Source organism: Haliaeetus albicilla, chromosome 28, assembly GCF_947461875.1.
Source record: "Haliaeetus albicilla chromosome 28, bHalAlb1.1, whole genome shotgun sequence".
In the NCBI taxonomy this organism is placed as follows: Eukaryota; Metazoa; Chordata; class Aves; order Accipitriformes; family Accipitridae; genus Haliaeetus; species Haliaeetus albicilla.
The window spans coordinates 6204606-6224790 of NC_091510.1; the positions used below are offsets into that span (position 1 = coordinate 6204606).

The 20185-nt window shown below is 38.7% G+C and overlaps 1 protein-coding gene across 5 annotated transcripts in view; it reads left to right on the forward strand.

Annotated features, from left to right (window-relative positions):
* ATP2B1 (ATPase plasma membrane Ca2+ transporting 1) overlaps positions 1 to 20185 on the forward strand; it is a 64413-nt gene that overhangs the window by 32646 nt on the left and 11582 nt on the right. For all 5 annotated transcript variants that reach the window (XM_069773491.1, XM_069773490.1, XM_069773493.1 and 2 more), the window contains exons 3-18: positions 319 to 516; positions 1384 to 1638; positions 1725 to 1850; positions 2222 to 2365; positions 5323 to 5361; positions 6434 to 6595; positions 8270 to 8484; positions 9607 to 9849; positions 12310 to 12551; positions 15360 to 15597; positions 16424 to 16603; positions 16687 to 16774; positions 17126 to 17232; positions 19106 to 19297; positions 19499 to 19712; positions 19843 to 20054. In XM_069773491.1, the coding sequence (XP_069629592.1) occupies positions 319 to 516; positions 1384 to 1638; positions 1725 to 1850; positions 2222 to 2365; positions 5323 to 5361; positions 6434 to 6595; positions 8270 to 8484; positions 9607 to 9849; positions 12310 to 12551; positions 15360 to 15597; positions 16424 to 16603; positions 16687 to 16774; positions 17126 to 17232; positions 19106 to 19297; positions 19499 to 19712; positions 19843 to 20054 (2855 nt within the window). The remainder of the gene's footprint in view (positions 1 to 318; positions 517 to 1383; positions 1639 to 1724; positions 1851 to 2221; positions 2366 to 5322; positions 5362 to 6433; positions 6596 to 8269; positions 8485 to 9606; positions 9850 to 12309; positions 12552 to 15359; positions 15598 to 16423; positions 16604 to 16686; positions 16775 to 17125; positions 17233 to 19105; positions 19298 to 19498; positions 19713 to 19842; positions 20055 to 20185) is intronic.

A 20185-nucleotide genomic window follows, 5' to 3' on the forward strand; every position in this document is an offset into this window, starting at 1 on the left:
TGTCTTGCAAACTTGTTTACTTTGTACAAAGGTATGTCTGTTACTATTACTCTGTTGCTATATCGTATTAAGTGCAAGTAGGTAGACCATCAGCTTACTTTATACTAGCAAAGTATGAATTGTAAAATATAGCTGTTTTTCTATAGTGACTCTGATTTAATCATAATACTTCTGTAATTATATTTGAGATATGGCTTTTCAATATTGTTACTGAAATATGGAGTGGGACTTGACTCCGTGAATGGGAAACCTCAGTCATGTCTAATGTGAGGGTGAAATGCATATAAGCATCACTAACTTTGTCTTATTATTAAATAGGTTTAAGTGGAAATCCAGCAGATATAGAAAGGAGAGAAGCAGTTTTTGGGAAGAACTTTATACCTCCTAAAAAGCCAAAAACATTTCTTCAGTTAGTATGGGAAGCACTACAGGACGTTACACTAATTATATTAGAAATTGCAGCCGTAGTATCCTTGGGCCTTTCTTTTTACCAGCCTCCAGGAGGAAATGAATCATGTAAGTAAACTTTTTAAAAAGTAGGTATCTACCTGTATTATACTACTGACTTCCGTGGTCCCACATGCCTATACTGTGAATCTGGTGGGAGACAGTAAGTCAGTGGAAAAGCAGCTTATTATTCCTTATTGAGAGAACACTACTAAAACTCTAGCTTGCCTTAAAAGGGCAACATGAGATTTCCCTGGTCATGATCTCGTCTCATTCTGACCAAAATAATGCCAAAGGTAAAGTGCAAGCAGCAGGAACAAGAACTTCTCTTAAACCCCGTCATGTTTCTGTGCAAGTTGTTTTTTTAGCTTTGCCTCAAATATTTAAGCAATTTATAATTTGTGGTCATGTGCTTTCTTTGGGGAGTCAGCAAGTCTTAAATTTTCCTTGATTTGCAATATGACACTGGTAACTTTCTAATTTAAGAAATGAAACTATATTTATAGTTCTAAATGGAAAACGAAGGGATCTGGCCTTCATTGAACTGAATTTTTGCAATGATATCTGGCTTGTTAAGATAAGGGTAAAGTGGGAAATGTTGAGAAAGCAGAAGGTGGTTAACTAATTGTCTAGTCTGGCATTCTTATGCCATCATTTAACAAGATAATAAGGACAGGTAACTTTCTATATCAACTTCTCTTACGTTCAGGTAAGCGGGGATGTAAATTCTAGATGGTTTAACTTCCCTGAGCTGCTCTAGCTTTCAGGTTCTTTAGCTTCTTTGTGTGTACTGAAAATAAATGTAAAATTGCGAAGAAGGCTAGCATGGAAAATGTTTAGCAACTATTAGTAGTTTCTTCTGTTTGGGAAAACTTTTTTGTTGTTGAAATAACTGTCTGTGTGAAGTTTCTTAAACCTAAAACCTGTTTTCTACAGTATGTGGATCAGTAAATGTTGGTGAAGAAGAGGAGGAATCTGAAGCAGGTTGGATTGAAGGAGCAGCAATCCTCCTATCTGTAGTTTGTGTGGTATTAGTAACAGCTTTCAATGACTGGAGTAAAGAGAAACAATTTCGGGGACTGCAGAGCCGTATTGAACAAGAACAAAAATTCACAGTCATCAGAGGTGGCCAAGTCATCCAAATACCAGTAGCTGACATAATTGTTGGAGATATTGCACAAGTGAAATATGGTAAACATATTTTTAAAGTTGAACTTTCTTGTACTTAAAAAAAAAAAAAAAGAACTGCAATCAACATACCCAGTCGTCTCTCGTAGGTGATCTTTTACCGGCTGATGGTGTACTCATTCAAGGAAATGACCTCAAAATTGATGAAAGCTCACTGACTGGAGAATCTGATCATGTAAAGAAATCTCTGGACAGAGATCCTATGCTGCTGTCAGGTGTGTAGCTTTTGACAGTTCTTGAAGGAAGTGGTTTGTTTCTGGGGGTAAACTGGTTATTTAAAATCTTGAGATTAAAATCTGGCAAGCTGGACCTTATCTAGGCTGACTCCTAAAAGTATCCAAAACCAGTGCAACTACTACAAAACTTTGTCAAAATGAGCAGACTCTTAAAACTGACAAACATTTTGTGTAGTTGCTTATGGCTTTATTTTCCAGATAGTTTTGGCAATTAAAGGTCTAGGGGAACACAGTGGTACATATATACACATCTTAAGGTTTTGTCAATGTGAAGTTTGAGAACTCATTTCCTTTGTGCTCTGCCATATAACTGCTCAAGTCTCAGTGGAAAACCTGATTCAATCTTTCAGGTACACATGTGATGGAAGGCTCTGGAAGAATGGTGGTTACTGCTGTAGGTGTGAACTCTCAAACTGGAATCATCTTTACCTTACTTGGGGCTGGAGGAGATGAAGAGGAGAAGGAGAAGGAAAAAGAGAAGAAGGACAAGAAAAGTAGGCGTAATAATCTTAAAGCCCTGGGGAGGGAGGGGTGAAGTCCTGAATGTTACTGGATAAAAACATGTTCTAGTCATCTGGAGCCAGAAGTTGTTTTTTAAACCTCATACTATCAGTAGGTTTCACAGGAAAAAAACCTCAGGTCCAGTGACCTAAGAGTACACCACTACTAATAACTCTTGTCACATCGATTTTTAATTAAACTTCAGATCTCATTGATCAATTAGAGGCTGGAAAGTTTGCAACTGCTAACCAGCCATACCATGTATAAATTGTTAAACTGCCATCTTGTATGACTGCAAAGTACATTCATGTCTAATAGCAAATATTTGTTTACAGCAAACAGGTTATTACCAATAACTCAACCTAATAATATCTAGTTCTGCTTTTGACAGATAGAAAAATGACCTGTATAGGGAGTTCTTCTGTGACACTTGAAGGGGAAAAGCTTGTACCATTGGTACTGCTGAGTCTGTGGATATCTTAAGCATATATTAAACTGACTTTGATAAAGATGAGCAGACAGCTGCTTCTGCCACTGCTTTTCTTCCAGAGCTGAAACTTTGAATGCTCAGAGATACACACAAGCCAAATCCCTAGTGGCACTTTTCTGTAAACTTTCTTTTTGGAGGGATGAGGGGCCCTTCCGTGAAGTGTGAAATGGGCTGTCTTCCTTATTCTGAAGGACTTGCTCAGTAGCTGGAATTACAAGGTCACTCATGTAAGCCGCAGCCTCTATCCTGAGAATCCAAGCTTAGAAATGTTAACCAGTAATGTTTTGATACTCGCTCTCACAAGGCATGTTCAGGTCTGAACTTTACCACAGCAAAAACTTTTCTAGAAACTGTTGAGGTCTACTGGATGGGAGTGAGCCTGAGGATTCCTGGCAGAAAAATACACTTTTTTTCATCAGAGGAATATGAAACAGTAATGGAAAGCCATACAGAAATGTGCTTAGGAATCTCAGTGGCCCTCACACTAAAGAGGCAATTGTTGAAATGTGTGCTCTGTGCAGGAGCTAGGATTGAACTGTGCTTTTTGTCTTGTCCTAATCCACAAATACTTTACAATTCTGACCCTTCCTGAAACTTTTAGTAGTAAGTTCCTTCAGGAGTAAGTGACAAGAATTGTTACAAGAAGAATTGAAACTTCAAAATTAGTTTCAAGCTCCAGCCTGGTAGTGAAGAGCAAAAGTTGACCTGCAACACTTCCAGGGGTTGGTGTGGAACAGTTTCCATCCTTTGCTCTTCCCCTTACAGAGGAAGGAGAAGGAAGCAAGCAACAGTACCAGCTGCTACAGGAGATATGGAGAAGATCATAGCTTTTATTAATATTCTGCCAGTGTTTATTATTCTATAAGCAGAATTCTTTTTGACGAGTAGTGTTTTGGTGTATCCTAGGGCCTGAACACTTGTGGGGTTTTTTTCTGCCAAGATAGAATACTTCCTCTTTCCCTTAAGTTAGGTGTCTGATAAGATTCTCCTTGGTAAAACTCAGGTTAAACTAAATTAGCTTCTCTGTGAATGTTAAGGAGATTAAAGTGGCTATTTTTAGTTGGCTGTGTATGGCTTGGTTCAGAGTGAAAGCAAATGTATGTACAAGGAGTTAGAAGTAACTCAAGTGTCAAAAGAACTTTGCTCTTGTAAGAGGGAAGGGGGAACTAGGGAAGAACAAATTAGGAGACAATGAGTTTTTAAGAAGTCTGAAGTGGCGTGGCATCTTCTCTAGAAGGTAAACATGGTGGTGTTTTTTTGTTTTTTGTTTTGTTTTTTTTTCTCCTTAGCTGTTCTGAGGATGCTCGGCAGGGGGGCAAATCTTATATATAGAAATCCGACTATGTCACTGTCCACAGTAATAATGTAGTGGAGGTATTAAATGTCATGCCAGACAGGCTGCTTGATGATTTGATTTTCTTCTACCTGAGTATTCTCGTACATTTCAGTCTACATAACCTAAGGCTGAAGACTTAATGAATTACCAGTGATATTGAAAAATTCTAGGTTTTGTTCTGAGTTCCTCAGTTTTGTGCGTTTATTTGAGGTCATTGCAAATAGTAACTATAACCCTTGCTTCCTCTACTTAGGAGAAAAGTTTGTCACTTGCCAAGGTAGTATCTAAACCTTTTTACATGAAAACACAAAGAAAAAAAGGTAGTGTGCCCCCCTGCCCCAATAAGCTACACATGATGTGTCAATCTTTTAGTTACCTTTAATGTTTTGCTCATTAATTTCTTTCATTATTTCACTGTCCTGTATGATCTCTTGTTGAACTCCATTTCTGAACAGAGGGAGGAGCAATATTTCATTATGAACTTGAACTATTCTCTTAGTGGTGTAATATTGGTATGTTGCCAACAGATTATGTTCATGCTTGCGTAAACAGGGTTAGCATAGATCCAGTAATCCAGCACTGTACCTCCATTAAGCTTTGGTGTGGATTTATAAATATTTTATACTACAATAGCTTCTGCAATATTGTGCAAAAGCGCAGATTCTGGAAGTGAGATCTTACAGTTCATTTACAGTAGTAGTCAGATCCAATTGCTGAGTGTTGGAAGAACAGAGAGCAAGACTGAGGCCACCAGAATCACTTTAATGTCACAAATTTCTTTCCTAGAAAAAAGTTTAGGCAAGCCTTATAAAAGCTTTCCTCACAAGCAATAAATGTCTGTATCAGTAATTTGTGTAAACTTAACTATGGTAGCATAACACTGCTGCAGTTTTGTATGGGAGAAGTAAAGTCCAAAAAATTGATAGGAGCTGTTTCTGTGGGTTGACATACTTTTTAAAGCCTCAGTTATGTCAGCCCTCTGTCTCCAGTTTGTTCTACACTTTTTTTAAAAAGGCAGTTCCTTGTTTCAGCATATGGTAATGTATGCATTATATATAAACATGAACACTGAAATGAACTCTGCACTGGCAATTTAAAACGCAACTTTTTCCCCTCTCTGACAGGTAAAAAGCAAGATGGAGCTGTTGAAAACCGTAACAAAGGTAAATGCAGGTTCTCTAATCCTTTCTTGCAAGTCCCTATTTTCTGAGAGTGTATGGAATGAATACGTTCTTTCCCTTGAAAATGCATATTGGATACTTAAATCCACAGTGCTTATGCTAAAGATGGCACAAGTGAATCTGCACAAAGCAAATGCTTAAATGAACTTGGTAGTCTCAACATAGCTAGATACTACAATAGTAAACTTTACCAATGATTTTCAAGCTACCTTGTTGAGGTGCGTTAACCTTGTCTGGCTGCCAGATGCCCACCCAACTGCTCTCTTGCTCCCCCTCAGGAGGATGGGGCAGAAAATAGGATGAAAATCTTGTGGGTTGAGATAAGGACAGGGAGATCACTTAATTATCTTCAAAGGCAAAACAGACTCAACTTGGGGGAAGATTAATTTATTACCAATTAAAAATAGAGTAGGATGGTGAGAAACAGAAACAACTAAAACCACCTTTCCCACCTCCCCCCCTTCCTTCCAGGCTCAGCTTCAGTCCTGACTCCTCTACCTCTCCCCTCTGAGGAGCACAGCGGGATTGGGGAATAGGATTTTTTGGTCAGTTCATAATACTTGTCTCTGCCGCTCCTTCGTCCTCATGTTCTTCCCCTGCTCCATTGTGGAGTCCCTCCCACAGGACACAGTCCTTCAGGAACAGACTGCACAAGTGTGCAGCCCCCTCCCATGGGCCATAGCTCCTGCCCGGAGCCTGCTCTGGCACGGAGCCTTCACAGGCTGCAGCTTTCTTCAGGAGACATCCATGTGCTGTGCCATGGGGTCCTCCCCGGGCTGCAGGTGGAGATCTGCTCCACCGTGGACCTCCGTGGGCTGTGGGGGGACAGCCTGCCTCACTGTGGTCTTCCCCACGGGCTGCAGCTCCCCTGCTGCCAGCACCTGGGCACCTACGCCCAATACACTTATTTAAACATTCACGTGTAGTATGGCATCTCTGGATACACGGTACTACAAAGTACTGGTGTTTAGTGGAGCCTGGCGTTAAGCTTTTCAAGTGTCATTGATTCTGGGGACTCTCCAATGGCTAAACTTCATTTAATCCTAACTTCTAGCTAAAGCTCAGGATGGTGCAGCTATGGAAATGCAACCACTGAAGAGTGAGGATGGTGGGGATGGAGACGAGAAAGACAAGAAGAGAGCAAATTTGCCAAAGAAAGAAAAGTCGGTTCTTCAAGGCAAACTTACAAAGCTCGCAGTTCAGATTGGCAAAGCAGGTATGATGCATCAGTACCCTCCTTATGTTGATGCAACGTGTTTGAATAAAGTTGGAACATGCATAGTTTGTGAGGGGGTAAGTTAAGTAGCTAGCCTTGACCGGTTTGATTATTTTAAGTGCAAAATTCCAATGCGTGCAAGTATGCCTTTGTGCCTGAGTGTGCTCGTGGCTTCTCAGACTGTGTCATGTGGATGGCTTTTATTTTTCCTCGATTTAAATAGATTCAGGCTTTAGAGTGTCAGGTTCTGGGAGAGAAACTTCAAACACTGGACAACTGTTATGAAAGATATTTATAGATAAGACACGGTATTTAGTGATGTACCTAGAGAACTATAAATTGAGTGAAGTCTGGAAAATGTGATAGGGTCGACCAGGTTATCTCTGGTACTTCCAGAGGCTTAGGAATTTCCACTTAACATGCCTCACTGATACATAACATTTTTATTGACTTTTCTACTATACTTTAGCTTCTGTTACTCTTCTATCAGCTAATACTCAGCTGTCCTGTCAAAACTTTTGGTAAACGGTTGCTTCTTGAAAGCAGACTAAAACAACAGTGAAGTTCAGTGTAAATTTTAGGCTACATCTAGTTATAATCTAGTATGTAGATATCATACTATATCATACTAGGTATCATATTGTCATCTCATTTGTAGAGGTTTAATTCAAATATTTCAGGATTTATTTTGGTCCATGTAGAAATGTTGAAAGATTTAGGCTAGAAGGGACTTCTAGAAGTCTTGTAGCCCAGCCCACAGCTCAAAAAGTGCTGACTTCAGCATCTATGTCATAAGACAGTTACAATGTGAGGACAAAGCAATTAAACTTTTAGCTTTAGCACTCCATGGTTGTGTATAGCAATGTTATTTTTTTCAGAGAAACTTGTACTAACAAATGTTGAATAAAGCTTCCATGGTATGTTTAGTGTAAAATACTGTTGTTATCGAACAAATTTTTCACATCTTTCATAAGTAAGAGCTCTTGCTTTCGTTTATGCACCTTTTGACCCATTGTAATTCCCCACGCACCCTTAATGCTCATCTGCTTCATGCATGCATTTTTCTGTCCTGCTGCTTTGGGACAGTACACACAGTGCAGCATCCTTCTGTAAAAGGCTGACACTTCAGTGACTTCTGTTCCTTTATTCCAGCCAGGTCCATTTTCCTTCAGTGGTGTCTTAAATGTGCCACTCTTCTTGCTAACAGCAGTTCTGATTTGTCTTCCCAGTTACTCCCAGTTCATTGAACACTGTGCTTAGCTGCCATATTTAATCCCACCTTCAGCAGGAAGCAGGGTACAGGCTGTCAGCAGCTTTTTCTACTAAGTCAGTAGTACAATCGTTGAAGGCCTGCTGAATTATTTCAGTTCTTATTCTGCCTTAGTCAAATGACTTTACATATTGGTCTGTCCTGTTCATAATTAGATCTACACTTTTCAATTAAATGGGACTCAAAATAAAAAATTTAGTTTCTAGGTGAAATGCATGAGGAAGTACTTGCTTTGGAAGTTGGAATACCTTTGAGAAGTACCTAAATGTTTCTGACTTGCCTGTTTAAAGTCTTAGTTATAAACTATCTGCTATAAAGGCAGAAGTATTTGCACTTATCCACAGTCTGTATTGCCAAATACTTGAGATTAATTTCTGAAAACTGTTTATTCTCTTTTTAACAAGGTTTGTTGATGTCTGCAATCACAGTCATTATCCTTGTGTTATATTTTGTAATTGATACCTTCTGGGTTCAGAAGAGACCTTGGCTGGCTGAATGTACACCAATTTATATTCAGTATTTTGTGAAGTTCTTCATTATTGGAGTTACAGTCTTGGTGGTGGCAGTACCAGAAGGTCTTCCACTTGCAGTCACTATATCTCTGGCTTACTCTGTTAAGGTAAGTGGATAGATGGGGAACAGATTTTAAAGGCGGGTGGGCATATTCATCAGCTGTAAAATCTCAGTTGAGATATGTTGCGTGACATATATGTAACAGACTGGGGAGAAGCCTTTCCTGCCACAGTATTTTTCTTAGTCTCTGAATACACACTACTAACACGAACAGTGAGCAGTGACAGCCTGTTGTCACCAACTAAAGATGAAAGGGTTTAGCTCATAACGTTGTAGCATTTGCTTGTTATAAATAGATGTTTTAGAGTTTGCAAATAACGAACTCTTCTGTAAACCTGAACTTCTACCTAACTGGTGTGTTAAGCAACTACCACAAAAGTTTCCAGATTGATTCTCCTTGAGGGCTGATTATTGTAGAACATATAGCTTTCTATTTATCACACAGCATGTTTTTTTAACTCATGCTCTTTGTTCTCTTAATTTTCTTATTGCTTCAGCATGCTGGGACTGGTTATTGATCTGAAAATCTATTTGTAAAGACAATGGCTGTTTAGGTTGTTTTCTAAAACTTAATAACTTGCAGCACTAACTGGTAGTGGCCTTAGTATTGTATCATTTGAAGTTACTCTGCCTCTTTGAGGTTAAAATACTATCCAAACCTGTTAAGTAAAGAATTTAAAGCAATATTTGACTTATGAAACTTGTGTAGTCCTCACTACCTTAGCTGAAACACTAGTTTCCCAGTTTGTATTTGATTTTAAGTCTGACTCTAGCGTCTTTGAAATATATATCATCTGACGTTACCTGATCTTTCTTGTAAGCAGAAAGACTTTTTTTAATGTTGTATCTGGTAAAGCTCAGTCTGTACCTCTCCTCTTTTTCAAAATATCACGATAAATCTTTTGCTCGTAACAGTCTGAATAGTATCAGTAGTCAGTGTGACAGGCAGATACAGGAGATTAAGAATGTATTTATGAACCTTGTTCAAAATGAAGTTTCCTGTGACATAATAAACAATGTGGCAGCTACAAATTCTTCCTCTGTAAGATGCCAGATAAAGGCTGAATATCTTCTGAAACTGCTGTGTAAGACCGGACATCCTAAATTAGAATTTCTGAAATGTGAAGTAATGGTCATGGACAGCTGTTGACTGCTTTTATTTCCCTAGAAAATGATGAAAGATAATAACTTGGTGAGACATCTGGATGCATGTGAAACAATGGGTAACGCAACAGCTATTTGCTCAGATAAAACGGGAACGTTGACCATGAACAGAATGACAGTGGTCCAAGCCTACATCAATGAAAAACATTATAAAAAAATTCCAGAACCAGAAGCTATTCCAGAAAAAACTATGGCTTACCTTGTGACAGGAATTTCTGTTAATTGTGCTTATACTTCCAAAATACTGGTAAGTGGATTTTTTCATTCGAATCAAGATAACTCGACAACTTCCTCAAAAGATGCGAATTGTCTGGTGGCCACATGGTAGGCAGTTAAGTGTAAGTGTGTGGCAAAATGCAGTGTAAGGTATTTTGTACCTACTGTAAATTGCTCAAGCGTTCATTTGAGACTAAATTTCAAAAATAACTTATTTCAGTTAGAACTGATAATTTAGGTTTTGAACTGATAATTCCAAGATACAATCTCAGGAAGATAACTTCCTTTAAGTTCACAGTTGTGTCTAAATTTATTTTTATAAGTGGGGCTGTTTACCTTACTTGAAGAGCATCTTGGCTCGATTTGAGTGCTACTTCAAAGTAAACACGCAAGAGTAGCATAACATTAGCTAGAATGCAATGAGAAAATAAATGCAAGTACAGATGAGGATTTTGATGGATTTTTATTCCAGATACTGTTGTATGAGTTTGTAGGCTTTAGAACTGTAACATCTTTCCTTATACCTTCTTTGAGACTTCCAAAATATTTTGAAATAAAAAGAATAATGGACTGTTACGCATTTTAAATACTGGGCTACTTAGCACTTCTCTGTGCATCATTTTCTGTAACTCCAAACATAGATTCCTTGCTGTAGTTATTCCAATGTGTTGCATAACTTATATTCTTTAAGGCGGTAAAAATAATAATTAGGATTTAGCTTTAAAAAATAAATAAATCAGCACTGCAAGATTTAGTAGAAGTTTCCACTACAAATGCTTTGTAGAGGAATAGCAGTAAAATTTCAGTCCAAAAGCTAGTTTTCAGCCAATAAAGATGGTACCTCTGCAAGAATTTCCTCGATAGCAGTACTTGAGGTGGCACACCAAGATCACCAGCACTGATTTCTCTGAAACACTACTAATGAGTTATAGTATGTGAGGAGTTTCACAGTCTATTTTCTAAAGAACTTTTTATAGAAAGAAAAAAAAAAAGTAGCTCCATGTAAACCGACCAGGTCCCTTACTACTACAATTTTGATCAAATTGCATCCAATACAGGCAGAATTAGTCTGTTTTACAGAATCTCAGAGGGCAGAAAGGGACCTCTTGAGATCCTCTGGTCCACCTGCCCTGCTCAAAGCAGGGTCAGCCAGAGCACATTGCTCAGGGCTATGTCCAGCCAGGTTTTAAGAATCTCAAAGGATGGAGACTCTGCAAATTCTGGGCAACCTGGTCAAGTAGTTGACGGCCCTTACAGTAAAAAGGTGTTTCCTTCTGTTCAAATGGAATTTCCAGAGTTTCAGTTTTTAGCCATTGCTGCTTGTCCTCTCACTGGGCACCACTAAGAAGTGTGGCTTGGCAGTCTGTACCATCGCTCCACCGCCTGCCCCATTCGAGCATTTAATACATACTGATAAGTTTCTCCCCGCAGAGCTTTCTCTTCTCTAGGCTGCCCAGTCATGGCTTTCTCAGCCTCTCCTCATGTCAGGTGCTCTAGTCCCTTTATCATCTTTGTGGTGTCCCTTTATCATCTCTGTGGCCTGCGGCTGGACTTGCTCCTGGATGCCCATGTCTCTTGTACTGGGGAGCCCAGAACTGGACAGCTTAAACCGCACATTAAAGTGAACATTTTGAAAGTGTGAATATTCAGAACAGCCAAATCCAAGATCTTCCAGCTCTGAATGAAGAAAATGGATCACTGACTTCTGATTAATATAGTTCAGCTGTAGCTGCGTGAGGCACGTCAGGCTGAGTTAAGGGCTTCTGCCTTTTTTGCTACAAACTACACTGCAATGTTATAGCTATATAAGCTCAGAAAAATCTTGAGAGAAATACTCCTTTACTTATAGCGCTAGTGCGTGCATATTCCACATTGCTGAAATAAGAAATTTATTCTGGTATTGAAGGGTTGGAAACTTGTTTCTGAACTCTTTCCAGTTAAATAGGCCATGGCCTGGAAAGCGGAACTTGTAGTGAGACTTAAGAAGCTTAAAGACTTAGTTTGTTCAGTAGAAGGCTAACAGGTGATGTGATCGTAGTCTAAGTCATTGAGGAAGAGTTATTACAGGAGAGGATACTTTAATTTAGCAGAAAAATGCCATTTAGCTTGCTTTAAATCAGTTTATTTAAACTTGTCTGTACTTTTAAAATGCAAAATAATTATTCAGGGACTGCACTCGGTCAGATAAATATTTCAAACAATGGAAAATGCCTTTTAGAAAGGTCATGTTGGGATTTGATACAACTTAATGGGTGATTTTTGAGTCTGAGAAGGCGACTGAAAGATCCTAAACAGGTACAGAAGTTGTTACTTACAAAAGCCAGCAGTATGAATTTGGCTCATGACTCATAGGAATTTGTAGAGTAATCATGGTAAAACTCCCCCATCCCAGAGCTAAGCCTGGCCTTAGCTTCCTTGTTTTGTAAATGCTGTACTTTAGTGGTTCGTGAGTTAACCTCCTAATCAGTGAAGGTTCTTGTTCTTCTTGCAGCCTCCTGAAAAAGAAGGTGGCCTACCACGTCATGTTGGAAATAAAACTGAATGTGCCTTGCTGGGATTGCTCTTGGATTTAAAACGTGATTATCAGGACGTAAGAAATGAGATACCAGAAGAGGATTTGTACAAAGTGTACACCTTCAACTCTGTTAGAAAATCTATGAGTACCGTGTTAAAAAACTCTGATGGCAGTTTCCGGATATTCAGTAAAGGTGCCTCTGAGATAGTTCTTAAAAAGTAAGAACAACTACTATTGTAATTCAGCACTTAAATTTGGCTAAATGTTGTGGTAGGTGAGGAGACTGAAGTGCTAAACAACATTGTGCCATAGTCTGTGATATATTTCTGTCCCCTTTTCACGAACAAGAGCAGCGGTCCTATACCCTTGTGATGCAGCCAGCTTCCCAGCTTGCCTCCCTCAGTTGTTTGACTTTCTAGAGTAAGATGGGCAATTAACATTTCAGTTACTTTAATTCCCACACCCCAGCCCCACCCCCCCAAAAAAGAGCTGGTTGTGATTAATTTCAACTTGCAAACTCTGCTCTGATACAGGAAAGCACCTATGAATTGATCTATTCTCTAGTTAAGCTATCTGATGGTTTAGGTGTGGTTGGTCAAAATGGGCACCCATCTTCCAGTAATGTCCCACCAGGTGATATGCCTAAATTCCAGGAAGGACCTGCCTTTGAAAAGTGATTACTTTTTAGCTTCAAAAGACTGTGCAAGTTGGTGTCCAAGTTGATCATTTTAACAAGAGCTTGAACTTGGCCCATGGAGAAACTTGAGGGTTTTTAATGTGACAAAGGAAATTGCTTCCTTATCCACCTGCCCATCTATAGAGGATTTATTAGAATGAGATTAGACTGTAAGCGGGAGATTAGTCACCACTGGGACAAACCTTTAGGTGTAAAGAAGGCTGTGGTAACTCCTAACTAGGTGAGGAGAGAAGTCAAGCATGTATGTGTCATGTTCTCTAGGAACAGCAGTGGTAGCCAGTCTGGTTTTGGTTCTAACGTCAGACTATTTCTAGTCCGAGTAGTGCATAGATAATGTTCATCAGTTCAGTTTACCTTTTTGCTCACTACTAGCCCCCCAAATTATTATCTAGGAAAGTACTAATGCACTAAAGAAAATAAAAAAAGATGAAATCTTCCTTCTCCTCAACTTAGTGCTGACCACAAAGGGTCAGTTGTTAAAGGACTCTTGTTCCTTTTGATACAGAACTTAGATTTAGATGCGATTTTTTTTTCAGAGCTAGATTTTAAGCCAAGTCTCGTCAGTGAACAAGTATGCCTATATTTTGCATTACTTCTACCTTCAGAAGGATTTTGTACCTTATTATCTTATTGAGCAATTGAACTGTAGAAGTTGCTGGAACTCATTCAGCCCAGACTCATGTGGTCCACTTGGCTTCATAACTGAGATAAGAAAATAAATAATAAGGGCATTTGGCAAAGAACAAGAAAGCCTAGACTGATTTGGATACTATTGGAATAGTTGTAATTCCAAAACTATCTCAGAGTATGCACCGACTAGGAAAAAGTCTCGGCGTCATAAGCCACTTTCCTTAGCCACTACCTATGCAGTGCCAGAAATTAATCTCAGATCCTGTAACCTGTTTTGTCAGTTGTGCTGCTCAGTCTTTGTTATAACATGTATGACTGTTCTTGAGCACTGAAAGCTTAAACATGAATATTTATAAGACACAAACAAGTCACTAATAAGTGTAGAAGAAATGCAGCAAAATTTTTCAAGCAGAGCAGTTTTATTCTTCTTTCCTTGCCATCAAGTCAAATGTTTGAAGTGAGTTTCAATGAGATCTTTACATAAAGCTTACTGGCTTCCATTTAGACATCTTTGAATGCTTTGAATTTATCACAAGCCCTATGATTGCAGGTAACACAAGATATCCTTAGTGGTTGCTGACATTTGAAAAGATAACCCAAATCAGGAAATTCTGATAGACTTCAAATTTCAGCTGTGATGAATACTATGAAGCTTTAAGGGACTGCTTCCTTTCCATTTCCTGGCTGAGGTGGAAACTTTTTTATATGTATTGCAACTGGGAATTCCCTCAACCCTTGGACTAAACACTTAAATGTAGCAGTAGTCATCTTAGCAGATCTGCCAGGTCTGAACTTGATATTTTAAAGAGAGTCATAAATTCTTATATTTTCTTCAGTGCCACTTTAGTACTAATTTGTAAAACAAATGCTTATGGCATTGCTTTATGGCAAAACTTTGCTAAGATGAACAAGACTAAATTTATTGTTCAAAATATTTGGTAGCATTATATTCATGGCATCAATATTGGTTAATTATGTATGCCGTCTAGGAAAGCTGTGGCATCTTTGGCATGAAGAAACATAACTAAAAGAGCATGTGTTGCAATGCTAGAGTACCTTGTGTTGAATCTAATCTCTTATACAAAAATTTAAATCCAATTTAAGTATTTGTTTTTATTTTAATACTTTACATTAAGAACTCTATTGCTCTCTGAATTTTCTGGACTTAGATTGGGGCGGGGTGGAATGGATGACAAACCTTACTACTTTTAAGCATAGCAGTACCAGAGTTTGCTTTTAGTGCCATAAGTTGCAGCTGTTTAAGCACCATGTGCATGTTCTGGCAGCATACTGTACTTCTGAGACTTGTATAACTGTTAACAAGGTGGGATTATTTTGTTGAACTTGAAACTGGACTGACTGACTCAACCAGCACAGACACCAGTCTGTTTACATACAGTGGAGAAATGGATACTTCTAGGAGGTAACTAATGTGTGTGTCCTACATTCATTGGGCATTATGTTCATCCTAGGATGGAGGGCTCAGTTAACTTTCTACAGCTAGTATGTTTTGCAATTGGGAAGAGATTAAGTGTACATGGAGGAGGTTACCTTAGAGGTGCTGCTACTGGCTTTTTTTGCGTGTGTGGGTCTAGTGAAAACAAACCTTGTGGAAACTTACTGGATTTTACTAATGAGCCATTGAATGGGCTGAACTTCTGGTTAAAATTTGATAACTCTTTAAACTTTTCCTTTTCAGGTGCTTCAAAATACTGAGTGCTAATGGAGAACCAAAGGTGTTTAGACCTAGGGACCGTGATGATATCGTGAAAACTGTAATTGAGCCAATGGCTTCTGAAGGGCTCAGAACCATCTGCCTGGCGTTCAGAGACTTCCCAGCAGGGGAACCTGAGCCGGAATGGGACAATGAAAATGATATTGTTACTGGTCTGACGTGCATTGCTGTTGTTGGGATTGAAGATCCTGTGAGACCTGAGGTAGGGTCACTGACTAAACTGCAGTGATTCTCTTACAGTGGATCTTGATTCTTGTTCTTGTTCATCATGCAGAGAGTACAAGAAACTGAATCGCTATTGTATGCCTTAAGCATACTTGATGAATGAAAATCTAATTTATTGAGGGGAGAGTTAATGGTGCTATAAAAGCAGATTAAAACTTCTTAAGGTCATTTATGCTGTGTTACTGAAGCTCTGTACAAACTAATGACTTAAGGCGCTTACTGTGCAGGGTCTCAGTAGATGGAACTTGTCATTTTTTTACCACTTGGAATATTAGGAGTATTGTTTAGGATAATATTAGCCATTGTGCTTGTTGCCAGCTTCTCATGGGGAATGATGGAGAGGAGGGTTTGTCGCCTGAGGACTGGGGGAAGGAGTCCACCTTGCGGTTGAGGTCTAAGGAGGGTGGTATTTTTCAGTAGTGAAAGCTTTTATGCCACATGTAAGTGGAACTCCAGTCTGACCTGTGCTATCATCACTTCACACTGAAAGTCATGGGCGTAGTAGTAGAGTGTGAGCTGTAGTTTATTTCACATAATCATAAATAAGAAGCCAGTACTCAGTACCTTTGAATACTACAGCCTACGGAGGATTTTTGTGGTATTTTTGAATACTGCAGTATTTGAAAAATGAAGCGGGGGGGATGGCGGGACACGGGCAGACATGACTTAACAATAACAAAGCCTCTTTGCCAGAATTGCCATGTGTGTGTTTTGCAGGAAAAGAATTGTGGCAAGCTACTTAAAGTTTTTAAAATGTTCCATAACAACAGTCTTGAGGTGTTTGGTTTTTTTTTTCCTTATAGGTACCTGATGCAATAAAAAAGTGTCAACGTGCAGGCATAACTGTACGTATGGTCACTGGCGATAACATTAACACTGCTCGTGCTATTGCATTAAAATGTGGTATTCTGAATCCTGGCGAAGACTTCTTGTGTTTAGAGGGCAAAGACTTTAACAGGAGAATACGCAACGAAAAAGGAGAGGTAAGCATACTGACTATGTAAAGTAGATCAGCAGATATTCTAGGTCTCCTAACTGTAAAATATAACCAGTGCTCTTTTTGCAGATAGAGCAAGAGCGAATAGATAAAATTTGGCCAAAGCTTCGTGTTCTTGCAAGATCTTCTCCCACTGACAAACACACTCTAGTAAAAGGTAAGTAAAAACTGAGCTTCTAAGTAAGCTAGGTTGGTTTTTTTTTCTGCTCCTAGAAAAAAATCTAGGACTGAGTAGTGGGTAGTACCTATGAGGGTGTCTTCATTTGCCAACTGGGTTTTTTGGGGGGGGGGGGAGGGGGTAGTTTTGTTGGTTTTTTTGTGGTTTTGTGTTTTGGGGTTTTTTTTTTCCCCCTGCTTCGAAATGGAGCCAAGTAGAACTATCTGTTGTGAATTTTTTTAAATTATTTTTTTTATGACTGAGGAAGACAAAAACTGGGTTTCTTTTGCAGGTTTAATCTGTGCTGTGTTGTCAATTTTGAACTGTAACAGAGATATCATTTTATTTTAGGTATAATTGACAGCACTGTCTTTGAACAGAGGCAAGTTGTAGCAGTAACTGGTGATGGTACCAATGACGGTCCAGCTCTGAAGAAGGCAGATGTTGGATTTGCTATGGTATGATTATTTTCTTAAGTATTTTGGAGACCTTATCACTTAAGAATATTAAACAACCTTGCTTGTTTCATGAGCCTAATACACAACTAAGTTAATGGAGTCAACATCTCTCTCACTTAATACCAATTACTTTTTCCTCCTTCCTCAGTCTTCAACTTAACCATGTTTTTATTTGATGGAAAATGTCCTTGTGGCATCTGCCATTGAATAGAACTTCAACACAGATCCCCAGTCACTTGTAAATCAAAACCTTTTTACACAAAGGCTTGTTGCAAAATGTAGGAACAGAACTACTGATACTGAAGATTTCTGAAGTGAGATCTGTTCAACGTAAGGCAAAATGACTTTAGGTGGTAAATAGCATGCTATGTTGATTTTGAGTAAAGCTTATATGCAATATGCAATGAGCTTATTCATCTGTTTTCCATGAAACGATGCATAGGAACAGGGAGATTATAATAAGAGAGACTGCCAGTTAATGTTTAAAATGGCTTTGGTGGCTATACTAGGGGACACCTCTAGTACAACTGAAGTAACAGCATTTTATGGCAATCTAAGATCTGCATTTGTCTGGATGGTTCCTTGGATTACTTGGTGTTCTCAGTTTAAATTCTCAACTACCTTTTCAAATGGTTAGCCAAACCTGGTCTTGGCTTTAAGTGCTAATACTAGACAGACTCATGCCTTAAGTATGTAGCTTCAGCTTTCTCCTGTCTCTTTCAAAACACTGAGCTAGATTCCTCCTCAGCCTTAAGCTGAAAAGATACAGTTTGGTGCTAAGCATTTGAAAGAAAAAAAAAAATAATGAAGACCACACTCCTCCTACACCACATGCAGATGCACTGACTCAGATGCTAATCTTGAAGGAAAAAATGGGAAGAGCTTTCGTCATTCTCGAGGAGCATTTTCCAAAAGCATAACTTACAAATTTGACAGCTACACATGAAATGTTCTCTAGACTGTAACAGTCTTGTTTTAACAAGTATCTGTTTTCTGCTGTTGTATAGCTGCTGTAGTTGGCGTTATCAGGGGCAGATTTATTTTTATCTTCCAGAACTTAGACAGCAACTTCAGGAAACATTTATGTTCATCTGTGCAAGAAACTAATTTCTCTAACTTCTTATCTAAATAGCACTTAAAATATACCACCTACTACGTGATATTTAAAGGTACCTTTTAAGGTATACACATACTGTGCAGGTGACTCATTTCCTTTGCAAAATAATGCATCAAGAATAAGGATCATTAAATTTGCTCCTGAGTTAGTGTTTTTGAAATGCTGAAAGCAAAATAAGTATTTTTGAAGTAGGTATTACACAGAACTCAGATTAACTGTTTGGATACTGTAGGAGACTACAGGTGATTAAAACTTAAGAATGTCATATTGCATATTCTACTGTTCAATGTCAATGCTCTTCTTCTGCAAAAGGCTTTTGGTAATGTGTATCATTCTACTGTGTTATGAACACATGCATTGCGCTGCTGCGGGAATCCATATAGCAAACTCTTAGGACATAGACTAACCTGTAGTACTGCACCATCTGGTGGCCTTTAACTTGAACAGGGTTCAGTAACATTCCTTTGGTGGGAGAACTTACACAGTCTTTAGTGTCTTAATTGAGGATTTTTATTAAGGCCTTTATTTTAAAGGCAACATTACCTTTTTCGTTGTTGTTGTTGTTTATGTTTTTCCCATGCTTGAGTAGAACTTGCAAGTGAAACTTGATTCAGTAGAACTTTAGGTGCTTACATTAAAACGGTCCTTCAGGCATGGTACATCAAAGTCAATGCTGACCAAGGATGTACTAAGAGCTTCTATTACATAAGTCAGTGCGTCCTGTTATATTTCATAGTGTTTTTCTTTTTCTACCAGGGTATTGCTGGAACAGACGTAGCTAAAGAAGCTTCTGATATTATCCTTACAGACGACAACTTCACAAGTATTGTTAAAGCAGTTATGTGGGGACGAAATGTGTATGACAGCATCTCCAAATTTCTTCAGTTCCAGCTTACTGTCAATGTAGTAGCAGTAATTGTTGCTTTTACAGGAGCATGCATAACACAAGTACGTACTGGTGGTGGATTGTTTCAGCTAATAAAGGTTGAAAATGTCGTGACCGATTAACTCTTGAATTCAAACTTCCAGTTAAATACTAGTCCAAAGAACATAATGCTCTTCAGAACATGCCCATGTTGTGTAATAAATGCCTTTAATAGCTGCAGTTTGTTCACTTATATTGGAGGGTTTATGTATCTATCTTTATAGGATTCTCCGCTTAAAGCTGTGCAGATGCTGTGGGTAAATCTCATAATGGACACATTAGCTTCTCTTGCCCTGGCAACAGAACCACCCACTGAAGCCCTTCTGTTGCGAAAGCCTTATGGTAGAAACAAACCTTTGATTTCTCGTACAATGATGAAGAACATTTTGGGTCATGCGTTCTACCAACTCGTAGTGGTCTTCACGCTCCTATTCGCTGGTAAGAACACTGAGGCTTTACAAAGTTTTTCTAAACGTTGTACCGAGATGTGATCTTAAAACTAGTTTTTTGTTGTGGTGTGTGTGTTAAGACACCAATTAAGCTTCTGATAAATGCCTTTTATACACAGGTGAGAAAATTTTTGATATCGATAGTGGAAGAAATGCACCTCTGCATGCTCCTCCTTCAGAGCATTATACTATTGTATTTAACACATTTGTGATGATGCAGCTTTTTAATGAAATTAATGCGCGAAAAATTCATGGTGAAAGAAACGTTTTTGAAGGAATCTTTAACAACGCTATCTTCTGTTCTATTGTTCTGGGGACATTTGTTGTGCAGGTAAGTAAATTCTTGGAGGGTGGGGGGAAAATGCACTTAGTACACTGATGTACTTGCTTACCTTGGAAATGCTAATCAGGTAGTGCCAGGCATCTCATTTCTGCAATGTGGAAAAACCTTCAGTATCAAAC